The 19,852-nt window shown below is 38.9% G+C and overlaps 1 protein-coding gene across 3 annotated transcripts in view; it reads right to left on the reverse strand.

The window, feature by feature from the left end:
* NSMAF (neutral sphingomyelinase activation associated factor) overlaps nucleotides 1–17,764 on the reverse strand; it is a 39,514-nt gene extending 21,750 nt beyond the window's left edge. Inside the window, exons 1-10 of one of the 3 annotated variants that reach the window (XM_069004802.1) lie at nucleotides 17,584–17,764; nucleotides 7,796–7,885; nucleotides 7,622–7,700; nucleotides 7,463–7,530; nucleotides 7,342–7,378; nucleotides 4,495–4,545; nucleotides 2,020–2,091; nucleotides 1,611–1,658; nucleotides 1,433–1,485; nucleotides 796–925 (exon numbers count right to left, since the gene is read on the reverse strand). In XM_069004802.1, the coding sequence (XP_068860903.1) occupies nucleotides 796–925; nucleotides 1,433–1,485; nucleotides 1,611–1,658; nucleotides 2,020–2,091; nucleotides 4,495–4,545; nucleotides 7,342–7,378; nucleotides 7,463–7,530; nucleotides 7,622–7,700; nucleotides 7,796–7,885; nucleotides 17,584–17,636 (681 nt within the window). In that variant the 5' untranslated portion in view covers nucleotides 17,637–17,764. Of the gene's footprint in view, nucleotides 1–795; nucleotides 926–1,432; nucleotides 1,486–1,610; nucleotides 1,659–2,019; nucleotides 2,092–3,218; nucleotides 3,362–4,494; nucleotides 4,546–7,341; nucleotides 7,379–7,462; nucleotides 7,531–7,621; nucleotides 7,701–7,795; nucleotides 7,886–17,583 lie in introns of those variants that run through there. The other 2 variants (XM_069004803.1, XM_069004804.1) reach the window with 2 other exon arrangements.
* Between the last annotated feature and the right edge of the window lie 2,088 nt (nucleotides 17,765–19,852).

The following is a 19,852-nucleotide window of genomic DNA, read 5'->3' on the forward strand; positions in this document are numbered from 1 at the left end:
CTAGAGGTGTGCTTCAGTCCTCAGCCCTGTGGAGGGAACTGGCAGCACAGCATTGGGATTAGAGGATGGGTCTAGCTTGGTTCTTCATCCCTGGCCAGACTACTCCACCAGCCTGCAGGACCAGTCATACCCAGCTGGAACAGCATCAGGGCTGCTGATGCAATCTCACATGCTGACAAGCAGAGTGGAAAAAAGAAAGATTAGTCTGAGAATTAAAGTTCACTGGTGATCATGCTACTGCCATGTCCATACTGAAGGTATTTCACAAAATCATAGCTAAATCAGTGGCCTGCTAAGACCATCACTACTATTTCTATGACAAAGATCCCAAGCAGTAATCCATCTGCAACATGTACTCAGCTCTCCTCCAGAGAAAGAAGTGATCAGTTTAATAGGAAACCTAGCTAAGAGCTCCCAAAGTAAACTCCATGGATATAAAGCTTTCACTAAGTTGAAACACCATCAGACTGAGAAATTTATCTTAAATGAAATGTTACAAGTAGTGATCTTCAAATATTAATAGAGAATAAGGAAAGGACATTTTGTGCTTTGTCAGTAGGAGGTAAACTTCAAGCAAGTTAGCACAGAACAAAGCCTCAGAAGAAGAGATACACTGAATGCAGCAGAGCAGCAGAGATCAAAGGGAGACTAAGGACCTTCTAAATGTAATTGGAAATAGTCTTCTTGGAGATGTGCTCTATGTGCATTTCAGAGAAATAGTACAGAAAATTAAAACTGCCCACTAGCACGGCAGCGTGCTCAGATTGTATGCAAGACCATCTATGAGGCACTTACAGGATATCCATTAAGAGGCTGGAAGTACAAGTTAGCATCAGTAACGCACACATGCCCTGGATTAGTCACCAGTGGCGTCACCATTTCTGCTTTACATTCCATATGCAGCGTTTCAGAAATGCTTTGAAATCTACAAGTGAAGAAAAGGAGTAAGTTTACCTCCAGTTCTTACTTTGGTAGAGGCACCCTTAAATTATTTAGAAAGGTTTCAGTTAGCTTATAGCCTTGGGACATCAGAATGGGGACTTCACTAAGCCTGTTTTACACAGGAAGAAGTTCTTTGTTGAGACCTCCACTTTAACAGGCACTCCAGAAAGAAATACTGCTACATTCTGCTCCAGTCTCAGAGAAGTAAGCCAGTTGACTTTCCTAAAACTAGTTTTATTTGGCATACACTGATGTCAAGCTGCAACAAATTCACAGATAAATGAAATGTTTTGGAGATAAAGTAACACATTCATCTTCGCAGCACAGAATTTCCCACTCTCCATTCCAGATGCTTCAGAACAAAAAGAAGCTAACTCTCTGAATTGGAGAACTTACACTAACTCAACCAGCCATCTAACTATCAGTGCAGTAGACTAATCAACCAACAAGATGAAAGTGATTTCCCAGTAGAAAGTGATTAGAAAAGTACCTGTTTTTATCAAATGAAGTTCTAGCCAAGCGTGATTGCAATATAGCAGTTATCTAACATAGAAGGAAAGAAAAATTAGTATGGTCTCTGATTCAAATGCAATGAGAACTTAATTATTAAACAGTGATATCACAATTTCATTATTAAACAGGGATATTAGAAATAATCAGGTACTTACCATGGCAGCTTGATCTCCCATCTTATCTAGACAAGAAGCCCTGTAAAGCTAAACAACAAGCTTTGAGTGAAACAGCACAGAGATCTCCCACACAGCTCAGGAGTCAACAGAAACAGGAGGGGCTTTAGCATTCTTGGTGACAGCATACTAAAAGATCCATTACTATTTCTTTTTAAAGTAGGACTTGTTCACTGCTACTGCTATGTTACTACTTTGTCTGCATACTACCACCCTGCGTAAAAGCTAATAAAAAGGTCACTTACAACAGCTGTCAGAACTAGCTGCTGTGTTTAATTCTACATTTTAAAAATAGATACTACAAGGTTTTCACCTTAAACAAATAAAGCTCTAAATTTAAAATCAAAGGATGCTGTGATGAACTATGCAGGGATACCAAATAACCACATACCTGATGTAGAGTTTGCACAACATCTCCTACTTTCCCAGCAACATCCAGTTGGAATAAGTGTTCTGTTCTACCCTAAAATTAAAAGTATTTTTACTACAAATTAATTTCAAACAGAACTCAGTGGAAAAAAAAAATAAAATCAAGCTAAACTAAAATAAAAACCCTTAAATAATGAAACTCTAAAACCTGATAAAACTATGCTATTAAAGATTGTGCTGTATCTCAAAGATTCCAAAAGCAGATGTAAAACCTGATCTTTTTCTCTTTACAAATATATCTTCCCTGTGGAAAGCTCTCTGTACAGTATTTTGTCTGTTGTTTAATACAATACAGCACAATAGCTTTGAAGTGAACAAGTTAATGTAGTGCAAACACCAGTAAATGCAGAAGTAGTACCTATTTTAATATCTATTTTTAACACACGCAAATACAGAACTAGCAAATGACATATTACATTTAAACAACTATTGTATTTCTTACAGATAAAAGACGCCAGCCCATCAAATCTTTAAAGACTAGGCTGAAAAAGTTAGTCATTGTCATCTACATAAGTAATTTTGAGCTGGAAAGATCCCAAATCTAATCGCAGCCTATTTTGACTAGTCATTTACAAAAGCCTCACTAACATCACCTAGCATGGGTGGCACACTCATTTTTCCCCTACAAAGTTTTCCCAGCTTTCTTAAGTGTCATTTTATAGTACATATTTCTGGTTTTAACTTAAATATATTAAAAGTATGTATATGGATCAACTGGGACTAACTCTACACAGAACTCATGTTTAGCAAATGTTGGATCCTTTCATGACCCGACTGTAGTATAAAACTGTATAAAATGTGTTTCTGTAGGGTTTTGTGATTTCTCAGGCTAGACTTTAAAAAAGCCAACAAAGTGATCAGTAAGACTACAACAAGACCCTGATCAGTAGATACAACTGGATTAATTTTAAACTGAAGGAAGACATGAAAATCTAGACGATCTTCACATACATTAGTATGTGATCTGAGCTGAACTGACAGCAATGCAAGAGGAAAGCATGCTTCAAAAAGCAAATGGAACTGGATCATAGGGACACATGAAATCCAGTAGCAATTTAGATAAAAGCCTCATAACATTTCACCCAGAGCATCATTCTCCTTCAACAGGAAAAAACCACAGCTCTCTGAAATCCTAGTGAATGGTCTACAAGGATTGCTTACAGACAACAATGTGAAAGTTTTTGTCTCTGTAGCTCTCCAGCCGTGTGCAAAGACAACAGCTCAGTATTTTGTAACTGATCTGAAACAATCAAAGAAAGACACGAAAGATAAAATGTATTTCTCAATTCCAGCACTTAGTGACATATATGGAACTGGCAACAATTCAAGATATTTAGCAGCAACAGAAAAAAAATCAGAAAAGATTGAAGGTGAACTAGATTTCTTGTTTAAAAATACAGAAATGTAGCTGCACTTTAGCAAAGTAAATTGTAATGGTTAACTGTCAGGAATGTTTTAGCTGTGGATGAATCATAACTTAGGAGAAAATGAAGTGAAAAGCTTTCCAAACAACCCCTCTCATTCTTTTCTTTTTCACTGTGTTGGCAACGGGATAAGGTATTTGTGTGATACTTAATAAATCTTGCACATGGCTGCAAAACAGATCATGGAAGGACTAGAAGACAAAACAGTTCAACATATGAAGAATTACAGGAATAAAACAAACAAAGAAAAAAATAATCTAAAGTCCTAGTTTAAAGGCAGATCTAATCACAAAACCAACCCCAAGCAGTTGTTGAGAGAACAGAGATCCTCTCTTGCCTCTCTGCTGTTGACTACAGTAATGCAAATTTAGGGACCCCATCATTCTTGAAATTTCTTACTTGAACAAATACATTGAGAAATATAATTCTGTCTTTTTCAATTCTTGGGCAATATGTTAATTAACTCTGAATTTTTATTTTGTGTTTTTGTCTTAACTAATCTCACAATTTAAGCAAAGAACCCTTACTTGTATGCCTTGAAGCCTCCAGGCTCAGAATCGGAGCAGACCGAACCCATCAGCAGAAAACAACCAGGAGTAAGCTCCAATTTCTGCTGTGAGCAGCCTCACCTGCCATTTCTTTGAACTGAGAAGCACTCAGCTGGGAAATGTCAATTATCCATCTCTCATCCTCAGGTCTGAACAGAACTGAGGAGAAGCCACTTAGCCAGGATGCAATGTCCACTGTACACAGCAGCCGGCTGACAGCTCTGTTGAGCCCATAGAGCTGCACATCAAGGTAAATGGCAAGTGTGAAGTCTGCAGCATGTCCTCCAAGAAGTATCAGAAAGCCATCACAGAAGAATTCCAACATGTTTTTTCAATATGCAATTACTTTTTTTAAAGCTTTATTGTCATATTCCTCAAATGATAATTATCTTACTCTTTCAGAAATAAGAACATAAATCCTTACAAAACTTTTTTTCTAGTAACAGTGAAAAAATACATACTTACTCTTACTGTTTTATAGGGTGCAATAACATTTCTTTCTTTAATGAGAAAAACCTGAAATAGTAACAGACATTACAGATTCACACCTTAAAAAATAATAAAATTAATCAGAAGTACTGGTAAATACAAAGCTAAAAACACTGTTTAAGCAAGCAAAACACTAGGTTGTAATTTCCTGCTTTAACTACCCTAGATAAACTGCAGAAAAACAATAAGCTTTTATATCAGCCAACTGCAAGAAGGGCAGAGTTCAATTTAGTTCAGAGGCTTACTTATACAGTCAATTAGTGGGCTTTTATCCTAATCATATGACCTTTAAGGAATCGCAATACTAAAGCAAATACACTCAGCTACATTCAGTGGGGCAGATCCTCCCCCTCTTCTAGTGCCTCAAGGTTCTGTCCAAACAGGAATTACCCCAGGCTAGCAACTCACAACATACACTGTGCAAACTTTCTCAAATGAATGCCCTTCTGCTGCTGCTGCTAAACGTTTTGCTTCCAGCTCCAATCATAATGAACACCAGATTTCCTCCCCTCATGCAATACCATGCTTTTGAACAGTTTTATTTCTCTGGTGCTAGCCTCATATCTGAGAGCATCTTCCCTCTCCAAAACCCACATAAAACTACTCTCTTCTTCAGAACATTCTCAACTCCTATAAAAAGACCTGACTGCTAGCACACTAATTTGTATGCTGTGCCTTACTATTCAGCACCTGAAAGGTGACAACCCAGAAATAAGTTGTAGTTTCGCTCTGCTTGTAGAGAAGGCTCAAACTTGCTAAATCTCAGGCCTAAGCTCAGGATTGGGTCTGAACTAAACAAAACACACTGGACTGCATAACCTACTGTGTTCTACTCCTGGCCCAAGAGAGTTGGTTGAACACAGGTCCTTTCCAGAGCCTCAGTTTCCTTCCTACAGGTAGCACACCTGCGGTTCTATGCTCCAAGGCATCATGGCAGCAGCCTCAAACCAAGGGCAAGTACTAAACTTGCAAGAATGGATGTGTACCATCCTCTCTATCAGGAATCCTTCTGGCTGCTACACAGAGCCTTCCCCATTCCCACCAGCTGACAACAGAGCCAACCTTCACCACACAACCACTCCAAGAGACATCCAGCTAGAAGAAAGCAAGTGGTAGGCTTAGAAGCCTCTAAGCTCAGCACGCCTCTCTAAGTGCTACATTAAAAATCAATGGTAATTAGTGTCTTTCATCTGACATCAGCATGTACAGACCTGAATCAGGCCAAGGGAGAATCAGAATGAGAAACCTGCTTTACATTCATTGCTCTTCTGCAGGATAACTATACTGAGTACTCCACATTACATAAGAAGACACAACGGTTTGTGGTTTTTTACTTGTAAGCTGAGCAAAACCTTGAGCATACTGTATTAATTTCCTATTTTGGAGGATTTCCCCCAATTTTATCTCAAGAAAATATACTGAATCTCAAATTATTATTCCCATTTAATATATTTTAAAGCCATTAGTTCTAAGTTGTCTGTTACATAAAGAAAAGCTGTTTATCCAGCTATGTATTAAAAATTTCTTCTGAGTCCAAAAGACAAAGATTTTTAAGATGTTCCAAATGTTCGCTATGGGCAGTTTCCTACAAGGCCAAAATTCTACTTAAAAACCATATTTTTAATTAGATCATGATTTGTCATAATTACAGCTAGTGACTACTTGACACTTGGAAGTCCATATGCCTTCTATACAAAATACCAGCATTTATGATGTCACCCAACTATTTCAGAACACTTCCTCACAGATAGGAAGATGACTGGCAAGCTAGACATGGGAGGAGTGGGGGGTGCTAACAACATTTACCATCTTAAAACTTAATTCCTCTTTCCTACAAGGTGTTTCTTATAATCACCTGTACTTCAGAACATATAGTAATGATGCATGGTGGAAGCATTGCCCGGAGCAGCTAGAAATACTTTTTTTAAAATCACTCAATAAACAAGAAAACCTGCCAACTCAAGAAATAGATTACACAGCATTTTTCACAGAAGCAATTTCAAAATGAAATCAAGTATCCTGATTACTTCAACACAGACCACAAACTCCTCTGGCACAGACAATATTAAATGCTTGAATTTGTTTTAGACTGCTGCAGCATGTACCTGAGCAAGGCTATAAATTTTGGGCGTTGATAAAGACAGATTTTAGAAATACACAAGAATATTTAAAATCATATTTCCCTCCCTCAACTCTTTTCTATCCTGAAAGGAAAACATGATTTTTTTTTTTAAAACCTTTTGCAGCTTTGGAACACCTATCAACTGCAATTTATCAAAATTTGAAATGTATCCCCTTGGTTAACTTTAAGAATTAATATATCCACAATCACAACTCAAAGACAATATTTCAGGACAGCTTCTGAAAACTATTTGGTGGAGATACAGCACAGTCCAGAGTTTTCACAAAGCTGAACCACAGGGACTGAGATGGCTTTGCCATTACCACAACATGCTGAAGAAAGCAGATGAAAGCAGTGTAACAAGACCAAACTAAAGATGACTAATAACAAGTTTTATTAGAGTCTTGTCTCCTTTTTCATTCAGTTCTAAGGTTTCCCTAAGCTCCATTATAAAATGAACAGGGCAAAAAGTTTACTTTATTGAATTAATGACTTAATGAAGTCATTAACAGTTTGCAATTTCCAGTATCAACAGTTTCACATTAATGCTAAGTTTTTGACATTAATTAGGTTTGCTTTCAGTTAACTTCCCACTCTTGGACTACAGCTTTGAGGAATAATACCATTAAGGAATGTAAGCATGCTCATTTATGTAACCTCACCCATTTATAGATCAAGAACCTGTTATATGCAGGTCTTACCTGGCTACATACAACAGAAATCCCTCCAGATGTATTCCTAAAATGTAAATAAGATATTGAAATGATGGGCATTTCAGCTTTAAAGGAAGTTAAATACATACAGTGTCCCAAATTTACCTACCGTGTGAAAGGGTTATTTGCTTCATTATCTTCTGGGGCTTTTATACTAATGCAATCTCTCAATGGTATCTGCAGCAAGTCATAAAAACACACACTCTTTCTTAAAAGCTTTTTAAAGAGACTCTTAAGTTACCAATAAATTTAAGTTTGCACCACTTACCTTGATAATGGGCTGGATATTGTCATCTGGTTCAAAAATAATTGACTTTGAACAGATTTTTAGGGAGCCTCTGAATTTTCTAAAAGGAACAACAACAAAAAAAGTTGTGCATGTGTTCAAGACACATGAGCCTAGAATGACTGCAGGAAATTATGGTATGTAAGAGTTTTGTACCTTTCATCTTTGCAATCTTTATTTATAATATGATTAGCTGTGTGCTGTTCAAAGTAATATTCTTCCAGGTTAAGAAGAAGCAGTGAAAACCTACAAATTAAAAAAAAGAGAATCTTTTATTCTAAGAGAAAATACTGTAACAGTTAGTACTCTTAATAAAACATATCAGGTCTTTGGAAAGCCTTCACTGATCTCTTTGCTGTGCCACACCCCAATAATAAATTAATTTAGCTCTTTAAAATAACAACCTATATGGAAAATTTGTCTACACATGAAGATCAATTGATGCTCTTCCAACATATGTAAGGTTAGATATTTGATTCTGATGCCTCAGGTGGAAACTATTCTAATATAGTTAGGCTTTCTGCTTTAGCCCTATGCCAGTCAGAATGTGCAATGACAAAAAAGAAGGGCAGGAACTAATCACTTAGAATGGATGGAATTAGATTGTTTTGAAGCCAAGCCAAATTACATTGGTCTAAAACGTTAAGTGAAAACACTGGCACAGATTTTACAACACAGCTGAGTCACTCGATGGACGCCCTCTGAGGAAGCATTACCTTCCTCTCCAACCACATTTTGTACTTCCTCTGTACCTCTGTTCAACCCCCCAAGAAGCCTGTTCATGGATTAATGTGATTAACAACAAACCTCAACAACAACAAAATAAAAATAGGAAACTGAAGTCTTCTAAAGTATTTAATTTCAGGATCATAGCAATGCCAGTGCTGGTACCAAATAAATGCAAACAGGGCAGATCAGGGGGAACATGAAAATGCTTTCTCTACCAACTTAACTAAAATTGCTGCAAGTGATCGAAACTCACCAACTTTCTAACAGGGTGAGCACTTGGTCACTGAGTGTTTCAGCTGTAGAGAATGCCAATGCATGCTGCTGGCACAGCAGGAGACGCAAAAACAACTTCAGTTGCAAGTACAACTTGTCTGTGGGCAGCACTGATCTGATCTGCACAAGCACTTAGTATTTATTTACACCCACACTTTGAGCTTTTTGTACTTTGTTCATGATGTGCTTCACTAGAAATGCCTGTGAAAACACTAATAAACACCAAGTGTCCCCAGAGCAGTATTCAAACAGCAGTAAATATGTCAAGAGTTCACAAAATGAACTGAGTGAATCGAACAGCCTGTTCATTAAAAAAGCATATTTCACAATGGAAAAGATAGTGTTATTGAAAATACATCTTGTGCACTTAAAGATTTGTGTTGCGGTTGTTATATTAAACAGAACATAACAACAAAAAAGAAAGGTTTACTGTAACTACAAGTAACAGTGGGTCTATATACTCAAAACTGTTCTTGTATCCAAGATACTTTGTCCTACTGCTCTACTGCTTTTTCAAAATAGCCTTATCTTTACCTCTCCCCTCTTGAAAACAGTTTTTTTTATTATCCCATTGTGCTGGTTTTGGCTTGATTTTCTTCACTATCTACATGGGGCTTTGTTTTGGATTTGTGCTGAAAACAGTGTTGATAATTCAGAGATGTTTTTGTTATCACTGAGTATGCTTAAACACAGTCAAGGCTTTTTCTGCTTCTCACCCCACCCCACCAGTGAGGAGGCTGGAGGTGTACAAGGAGCTGGGCGGGGACACAGATAGGACAGCTGACCCCAAGTGACCCAAGGGTTATTCTGTACCATATGGCATTATACTCAGGATATGAAATGTAGTCGCTTCCACACAGTTACCATTAAATCCCATTTTTCAACATATCCAGTTGAAATCATCTGGGACAAACTTAAAATTTCTGATTTTGCAAACTCAGATCTTTCAAGTTCTATCACATTTTTAAAGCTTTTCAATAAAGCCATGTTAGGATGTATAAAGAGCAATTCACCAGTAGAACGCTCTTCTTTCTAGTATGTATAAGCATATACATTCAATTTATTATCCACAAGCCAAAATATTTAAATAATAAAAAAAAGTCAAGGACAAACATAGCACCCAGATTTTTTAGAAAAAAAAATCTATTCACTTTCATCATAAAACAGCCACTATTCACATAGGGAACATGAGCTTCAGAGAATAGCACTTATGGTCCCACAATTAATTATTTTCCAAGAAAACTAACATCTGTTCAACAGAATTAATTTCTGAAATTCTTCATTCTTGGTCTCTTTCCTTTGTCTCCACCTATTCTTTTAACAAACTCCTCACATTTTTATATTCTTTCCAAATCCACCTGTTGACAGCACTGGTAATTACTAGACTTTTTAAGTTTTTGGTAAAGGCAGGCATCCCTTATGTATTCAGACAAGCCATGTTTTTACATCAAAACATTGGTTGTCATTCACAGTAACTATAATATGCTTAACATAAGCCAAAAGACATAAACCAAGAGAGTTCTCTTTGCAATTTTTCATTATAACTATCTCCATGAAACTATTGTATCTCTATACTTGTCACTTTATAAATCAATTCACCTTCCCAAAACCGAAAGCTGTGGGCAAGAATTTGAGGTATTCTTTCCTTAGCATAACACTCACTGCTGCTGAACCAGATGATTTCATGAAGAAAACAAAAGAAGAACAGATATGCACAAAAACTCAAGATAAACTCTTCATATAGGCTAAATAGGTACTGTGGGGAAACTGTAGGTTTATTCCTTTTAAAATACCACGTTTGCTAGCAGTATCCAGTTTATCCTTTTGCTATTCTCTGTGTCTCTTCCACATGACTACTCACTCCTAGGTTTACAGAGACAGCATCGCTGTAGAGCTTCTTGCTGGAGATCAGCGACCTCCTGTGCAATAATCTGCTCACTGACCTCAGCCTTCCTGTCTTGAAAATGGGTTGTATTGCTGTGCTGGCAACTGTTAAAGCATTTTTCCCCTCAAACATTGTATATCATATAGGCTAAGTGCATTTTCCACATTTTATCTTCCCCTCCCACGCTCCACAGAGCCTTCCATGTAGATCTGAAGTCTCTTCCTGGCATTTCTATGCTTGTTGCTACTCTACATGCAAGTCCATTCACTCTAACTGCATTTTCCTATATTTTCAGGCTGCCATGAGTCACTTCTGCAGGCAGACAGAGCCAGATATCAAATTTCCACAAATGCAATCACAAGTCTCTACTTCTCTCAAGCACCCACTGCAGTTGGGACAAACTTACTGCCTGTCCCCAGACTATGCCACAAAAACTGCCCCTTTTAAAATAGACATGATACCATAAGTGAAAGCAAAATTTTCACACTTGCATCTCAGCTATTGGTTAACAAATCTAGACCAGTTCAAGCTACTGCTAATAATGAACTCTGGAGATTATGATGCATGATCTCCGGCACAACCTTCTGGAGTTCTCAACTCATCTCAGTCTTTACTGCGCAAGTATTTAAATTTCATTTGCCTGTGTTAATGATCCATAGAGTTGTCAAAGAAAAGAAAAGTCAAGTTTCATCACATGTTACTAGAGTACATCAGAGCTTTTTATCTTCACAGAAGAAACATCTTTTACATAAACAGAGCCATTGATAGTTACTGTATCAAGAGGGCCCCTCTTGAGAACCATCACAGCACATGATGATACTTCAGGCTTGCCAGGAGGTTTAACAAGTATCTAGATCTACCAAGGTCGCAAGGGTACGGATCAGTCTATGGCATGTTGCATAAGTAGGCAAACAGTGTTGTGAAGGCCTGAAAAGAAAGGACATCAATCATAATAGTTATAAAATTACAGCAATGGGATCTTCAGTGCACAACTAAGCAGTTGGGCTTTGGGCTGACTGCTTTCCAAAGAGCTAAAGGAGGTATTCCAAAGATATCAAGATGACTGGCATACCAAATTTATATACTATCAGCTGCTATGTGGTCCTACAACTAGAATTTGTATGCACACTTAATATAGATCTAAAATAGAAATTTAATTCTGCACATGACAGGAAGACCTACAAATAAATAAATAAATAAATAGTAGGAAGAGAATGCATGAGATACCCTGTATAAGAAACTGGTTAAACCTGTAACAGTTGAAAATTGTATTTTGGTCTTCAGCCACTGAGCAGCTGTACTGCTCCCAGTGCTGTGTAATTAACAGCAAACACTAAGCCTATGACTTTATCACACTGACCTGGAATAACAGCCTGGATCACAAAACCAATGTCAAGACAAGTAACAATGTCCCCAGTCTACCCTTTCTTGCCTTCAAGTCTGATCCCAAGAGGAAAAAAAACCCTCAATCTAAGTGGTTAGTCAGGCAAATTGTAAGTTTTAACTGGGTCATGTACAAAAATGTTTTGGAATCTAAAATGAAAAAGGGTTGGTTTTTTGTTTTGTTGTTTGTTTGTTTTGGTTTTTTTTTTAATTTTAAATTATCAGCCAGAACCAATAACTAAAAAAAAAAAAAAAAAATCAAGCAACAAACCAACAAACAAAACCCAGTTCTGGTTCTTACACATTTTTAGGAGATCCCTTCAGTTTCTGTTAAATACATTTGCCTGGTGATCTAAAACTTTGTATTCCTGTAATACAGTAATAAATAAATATCACAAAGTTCTTTTTCAGGCAAACAGAAAAGGATCAAATTTGAGACTTTTTTCTTATTATCAGCATTTGGTTCATTTTGATACATTTTCAAAATTAATAACCCAATTGTTACTTGAAGCTTCCCAAGTATAAATCATTAATGAGTGTTTATTAAAAATCTACTTAGAGAAAGGTAATGCTATAGCTTGGAAAGCAACTCAAATATCTGTTGACACAAAATCCTTCGAAATTAAGAAATAAAATTCATACCTCAAAGCTTATTACAGGATATTTTTATGCTTGCTTCTGAATAAGAACAGGTTTATGTTCACAAATGTTGTGGTCACAATGCTATTTTATGCTTTGCAACACACTGATGAAGTTAGTAAGCCACAGACATGTCTGGGGATTATCGACCTTTTTTTCTTGTACAATGAACTTGACATACTAGGCTATCCAAAAAAACCCCAATGTGTTATTCTGAAAATGACAAAGAGACAAATTAGACAAGATTTTAAAAAAAAAGTTCAAACTCCATGGAAGTAGCTATAAGGGTAGAGGGTCTAGAAGATGTTCAATGCCTTATACTATAGCTTCTTAACAGTCCAGTCTTTGTCTCCAGTGTCTCACCAACAGCAAACAAACCTTCAGAGAACTTCCAAGATAACTGTATTTTCTTATTTACATGTAATATTTGAAAAATGGAACTTGAGGGGGGGGGGGGGGGGGGAAAGCAGCTTCAGTAACTTTGCTGGTCCCACACACTTCTTATGCCTCAAAAACTACTTCCAGTTGTGGAGACCAGCCAATTTTGACTTAAAAAGTTATCACATTAGCAGATAGGCCATAATACAAGCTTCTGTTCAGAGCTGTGGAGTTTTCCCAGGATAGTTCTGCACATGGAAGGGTGCACGGAATACCAGAATCAGTAGCATGTGAAGGGGTCAGGCACAAGAACAAGGTTGTAAGGAACAAGACTACCCTTCGGAATGCAGCAAACCTGTGCAGCAGTACTGCTGTCAGAGATTCTGGGAAAGAGGCAGTTCCACTTTCTAAGGTAAAATAAATCGGTAGCCACCACTACCACTATGGCAAAGCCTTGAGCTTTAGAGTGGGAAAGGCACTCAAACTGTTACAACTCAGGTTTAATGCAAGTTCTGCATTCAAAAATCAACAGCAGCAGCAGCTTGGAGGAGGAAGAACTAACATGCTAGATAAGGGAATATCTTCTATTATAATAACTCACGTAGCTGGAAAAACCAACACCACCAACTTAAATAACACAAGGAGTTTCCCAGATCCAAAATGGAAAGAAGATTTTCAGCCATAGTTGTGCCTGTGTGAGGGTATATGTTTGGGGTATAGGAGCTACAGCAATGGATTACCAGTATAGTGTACACACACACATCTCTACATCCCCCCAGATAACTTTAATGAAGGCTTTAAGAGCTTTGGTGTTGGAACATCCTCAATTTCCACACAGGGTTAAAAGTATACAGAACCTGGTGGAGTAAAGAGTTAATCTTTTAACAGTCTATGAGGAGACGTTTGAGCTTTAAAGGTAAGCACCTACACTTAAGAGGAGAGGTAAATTAAAGCATGCCAACATAATTTTGCTTGAAGACCTATTTCAAATTCCTGTCATTGTATAGTCCCAAAAAGAATAGAATAACTGGAAAATTCATATGCCAGTCACTTGGAAGGTATTTCCTTGTGAAGGGAATCAGTATTCCTTTGAGAAGCAGCTCCAGGTAGAAAAAAGAAAAAGGTAACTATCTTGCCAAGAAAAACAGAACTCACTGCCTTTTTCAAAGAGCTCCCATATAATTGCCATTCAGAAAAGGTCTGAGGAATATGAGTCAACATCACACCCAAGACGCATAGGAAAACTCAGCACTAAGTATCAGGAAAACACTTGCAAAACTTCAGCTCGTATGATGTCATTCCCAATACACAAGGTTTGGGAACCCAAAGGCACCCAAACATTCCTAGCATTGTTCAGAGTATGCAGCTAAGAAGCCAATCACTCTTTAAAAACTACAACCTGGGGTTTTTAAGTCCTGCCAAGATGCTACAAAATATCCTGCAAACAAAAGTGTGTTGCATCAGGCTTAGTCTACTTGAGAATTTAATGTTATTTTGCTTGATGTGCATGTACCTCTATACTTCAAAAAAGACTCAGAGATCCAACAACATCTAGGAGGAAAAGAAAACAAAACAAGTCCACAGTTTATTTTAGATACCAATCTCACCTACCAATCGAAGCACTGGACTTATTCAAACTGGACACAGGAAAGTCCATGCAGAGGCCTGTGCCATGGCAAAATCCTGTTTATACCACTCAGCAAAGGTACCCATTGATCCTGCTTTAAATTCATAGTCTGTGATTGAAGTCTTACTATTTTCACCCTTTCATCAGAAAAGCACATACTGGAAATCTACTTGGACAGAAGGGTTTCAAGTGGCTGATCCAACACACCTTGCACAATCACTTGACTTGATACTGGAAGTACAATTCTGATAACAGAAGGAAATTGTCAGGGATGAAAAAGCAGGGCAGCCCACAGCTATGCAAAACCAATTTTAAAATTAAACCTCCTCCCAACAAGAACAAATTACCTATAGGCCAGCTGTAGGACTCATTTACTGGTGTTTGGATAAAAACCTTCACTATGCATATTTTGTCTCAAGAGAGTAAGATAAGGCTACTGATTTAAAATAAGTAAATAAATAATCCCAATGCCCCAGCAGCCATCACATCGAAGATCCATTTGGAGCACCTACATGCTGCCAGTAGGTTGCTTCATGTGAGTGATGTTTCCAGCAGAAGGGATGAACCCCTCACACAAGAAGCTGAGCAGCAGGCAAGACAACCAGCAGAACTTTATAGAGAGCCCCTGTATCAAGTGTTTACACTTGCCTCCATTTGGGCACACTGCCAACAGAAGTGAGAAATCAATTTATAAAGAAAGCAACAACCTGAGCCAAACACCACATCATCTAACTTGATGTTTTGTAACTAAAATTGTTTGCAAAAAAGGGATTGCTGTTCATGAAGGATGAGTATTTTAGGGATTAAATAAACTGTCCTGCACACAGGACATTTCAGCACTTTCTTGTTTTCTACTAGAAAATGGCACTTAGAAAAGAAGGTTTATGTAATCAGATATTAAAGTGGACTAACTAATTAGTGAAGAAGAAACATTTTTTTTCAGATCACTTAAAACTAATCTGATCTTCCTTCCCTCCAAAGCAACTGCATAAGAAGATTAACTTCTTACTTACCAAGTTTCACAGTACTCCTAACCGGAACTTTTACAGCTTAAAGTTTTGTAGAAAGCGATGTACAAGTAATAAAAAAGCCAACCAACCAAAAACCTAAAAAAACCAAGAAACCCCAAACCAAAACACACAGCAAATACAGCTGCCACGAAATTTTTAAAAGTCCTGCTCATCTTACTAGGAAATATCTACACCAAGGACACAAAGATCAAGTAAATGCCTTCAAGCAGAAGTTGGTGTCTGTAACAACTACCCAGCACGTAGGCAAAAAATTCTCAGAACTTGTCCCTTCAATTAAGTCATAGCAAGCTGGTTTTTTGCTGCTTTAAGGCAGAACTGTAAGGACAACATGCACCAAAAATACAGTGTTTCTGATCTGATATTTCAAAGCTCAAAGTATTTTAAATCACTTAAATGCTTTTAAGATTTCCTAATTGAGAAAAGCACAGGAAAAGAGGGAGAGGCAGGGATCTGATATAGGGTACAAAACATGAATGTACTTGGATTTTATACTAATATCAACTGTTAGGCATGGGGAAGAAACAGAGAAATGGGTTTGCAGATATAGGAAAATCTGCCAGTGCAAATGTGAATGACACTAATCTTCCATGAAGTGGTCAAATTACAAACTGAAATAAGATCCTGATAGTCTGTCAAGTATGAGCAAAGAAAAAGAGTTCTCATCAATAACTGCATAGCAGTAATGATGACACTGATATGCTGAGTTTGTTCTCACGGCTTTTTAGAAGTGATTTAGATCCCACTTGGGTTCTTTGGAACAAGTCTGATGAGTTTTGGCCTTTTTTTCTTAGCTTCTCAAAAAAAAAAAAAATATATATATATACTATTTACATTAAATCCGTAACACAGCTAACACAGTCATTTTACTTGCTTTTCCTACAATTAAGATGCTTTACTTTACAATTAAAAACAGTTCTCTTTTCCTTCTAAACAGAAAGTTTGTCCTTTCTCCCTGCAGCCCCTTACACACAACTGAAACTAGAGCAGCCCCCCAAAGAAACGAGATATACAAGAAGACAAAACGTGATCCAGAACACATCTGTACTTAAAAAAAAAAAACCAAAAAACAAACACTTCAGAGGATGTGGTAGCTTCATGGGCTGTACAGCTATGAATCAGAATTTATATGGACAGAGTGAGTCCAGCTCTTCATCATGTGGTTTTCTCATCAACAATAAACAGTGCTGTGTAGCCAGCAGAGACCTGCGCGAGGAATTTGCACAGGCTCGCACGGGAGTAGCCTGCTGTCCGCCTGGTTCCTGCGGCAGGAGACAACCGGGGATCCCTGATCCCTCCAGAGAAGGCAATGTGTCCTTCTGCTGTGTGACCCATGCCGACCTACTGCTCTCACAGAGATTTCCTACGTGGAAATATTAAGCTTGCAAAAGATTTTGAAACTTTGTGACAAGACAGATACAGCTAAGCCAGGTAAAAGAAAGTGGGACACTACGTAAAAATAAGAGAGTAAATTCAGGATACACTCAAGTATGTGTGACAAGCCTTTGTTGTACGTTCAGAAACAAAACAAAGATTACAGTCAGCAAGCAAGAACGGGCTAATTGAATTTAACACTTTAAAGAGGCAGCACAGAGTCTGTAATTTAAAGGCTGACCATATACTGACTATAGCGTTCAAGGAAAAAAAAAAAAAAAAGAAAAAAATCCCAGCAAACTACAGTGAAGCAAAGCCCCATGCCACAAGCACATCTGAGAACAAACAAATATACAAAAATCTACAAGACACTATTTTTCATGCAGTTTATGCAAGGAAAGCAGCATTCCTGTTTTCCCAGGTCCTTTCTACACCCCCTTTCAGCCGTAACTCAGGGAAACCATCAGCCACCTGATCCCATCAGTAACAACAACGAGGGCAGCACAGCACCCGGGCTCTCCTCCCGGCGCTGCGCCGCGGCCTCCCCGGAGGCCCCGCCACCCGCAGCTCCGCCGGGCCCTCCGAGGGGCCGGGGCCGAGCGGGGGCGGCCGGGGCCGTGCCGCTCACCTCTCCTTGGAGTACAGCTCCCGCTCCAGCCGCCGCCTGCGGATGAAAGCCATGGAACCGCCCGGCCGAGCTGCCGGTGCCGCCGCCACAGCAGGCCGGGCCGGGCCGGGCCAGGCCGCGCCTCAGGGAGGCGGGGAGAGCGGGCCGGCCGCGGCCGCAGCCGGGCTGGGGCGCCCGGCCCGCCCCGTTTATACGGCCGGAGAGGCGGGGGAGGTGGCACACGGAAAAGGCCGGGGGAATGGAGCCCGTCGGCAGCTAGGGCTCTGAGCCCTCGGCTGCGGCGTCTCTGCGGCCCTTCGGGGCCTCCGCGGCGCACACGGAGGGAAGCTCACGCTGTTTTACATTGCGAAAGAGCTTAGTTACGTGGATTTAAATGCAAGTTTTAAATGTAGTGCCACTGCAGTGAGATCATTGTGCCCGTAACGCGTGTGACAGAAGCTGTCCGGGCAGGAGGTGTGTTCAAAACCTAGAATCACAGAACATGCAGAGTTGGAAGGGATCCATCAGGATCATCCAGTCCAGCTCCTGGCCCTGCCCAGGACATCCCCAGGAGTCGCACTATGTGCCTGAGAGCATTGTCCAAACGCTTCTTGCGCTCTTGTCAGACTTGCTACTTCCCTGGGGAGCCTGTTCCAGTGACCAAGCACCCCTTAGGTGAAAAACTTTTTCCTCATATCCAATCTAAACCTCCCCTGACGCGGCTTCATGCCGTTTCCTCAAATCTTATCATTGCCTAAAAAAGACCTCTCTGGAAAGAGGAGTTAAGTAAAATCCCTTAGTTCTTATAAAAACCCTTCAATTCATAGAACTGCCACTGTATCTGAACAATTTATAATGTGTTTACAGACACGATCTCTTGTGCAGTAGAAAAATGCTGCTTTTTCATAAGTTAGAAAAATGGATTAATAGAGGGGATATAATTTTTCCCATAGGAATTAGAATAATTATAGACTTCTAGGCCTCAAGAGATTGTCTGATGTACTCGCTGCACAGGCAGATTCAGGTATATGTTGATCAATGTAACTCAAATATTTTCAATTTATGGACATAAATATGAGAAGTGGTATATTTATGGAAGACAGGTTTACTTTGGCTAATTGTCTTTCAGGGTCCTCTTGGAGTACTTCACAGAATCTAAGGAGACAAAAGATCACAGTTTAAAAATCACTTCCATCATCTGCCTGAACTACTTCTCTAATCAATTTGTAAAAGCACCTGTTTGAAGAAAACATGCAACATTTGCATGTAGCTTGTACAAATTTCTAACAGCATCTATGGACATATATTTGTCCAATAGCCAACCTGAATTTTCTTTGCTGTATTCCTTGTTGTCGTACTTCCAGTGGAATCATGGAATTGCAGAATCATGGAAAGTCTTGGGTTGGAAGGGACCTTAAAAGTCTAGTTCCAACCCTCCTGCTGTGGGCAGGGCCACCTTCCACTAGACCAGATGGGTCAGGTCCCCATCTAGTCTGGCCTTGAGCACTTCCAGGGATGGGGTACCTACCACTTCTCTGGGCAACCTATTCCAGTGCCTCACCACCCTCACAGTAAAGAATTTCTTCCTAACATCTAATCTGAACTTTCTCTCTTCTGATTTGATGCCATTACCCCTTGTCCTTGTCACTACATGCTCTTGTAAATAGTCTCTCTCCATCTTTCTTGTAGGCTTCAGGTACTGGAAGGACCCAGTTAGGTCACCCTGAAGCCTTCTGTTTTCCAGGCTGAGGAATCCCAATTCTCTCAGCTTTTCCTCCTAGGAGAGGTGCTCCATCCCTCTAATAATCTTGGTGACCTCCTCTGGACTTGCTCGAGCAGGTAGATATCCTTCCTGTGTTGAGGACCCCAGAGCTGCAGCACTTGAAGGTGAAAAATATTTATGTGACTCATATATGTTTTAATAAATATTTGTGTGTAAATACATACTTATTTGTATAATTGTTTATATGTGCAGATATGTATATCATCCCCTCATAGACGAAACATTTTTTTCACTTTTCCTATAGACTACACTCATAAATGATTTATTCTTACAGCTTTATTCTGCCTTCTTTCCAGTATGACTTTTGCCTTTATCTTAAGGTATAAGGCATCAACACCAACTAGAGTGTGGTAATTATGCCCCATGTGTTACACGAGAGGAACATTCACAAATACATCCCAGAAAGAGCTTGCTTTTCTTATTGTGTCAAAAATTTCTGCTCAAAACCTTTTCTAACATAATGCCACCTAGTTCTCCCCATTTTATGCTAAACATGTAAGTTCTCCT

This window comes from Aphelocoma coerulescens, chromosome 2 (assembly GCF_041296385.1).
Source record: "Aphelocoma coerulescens isolate FSJ_1873_10779 chromosome 2, UR_Acoe_1.0, whole genome shotgun sequence".
In the NCBI taxonomy this organism is placed as follows: Eukaryota; Metazoa; Chordata; class Aves; order Passeriformes; family Corvidae; genus Aphelocoma; species Aphelocoma coerulescens.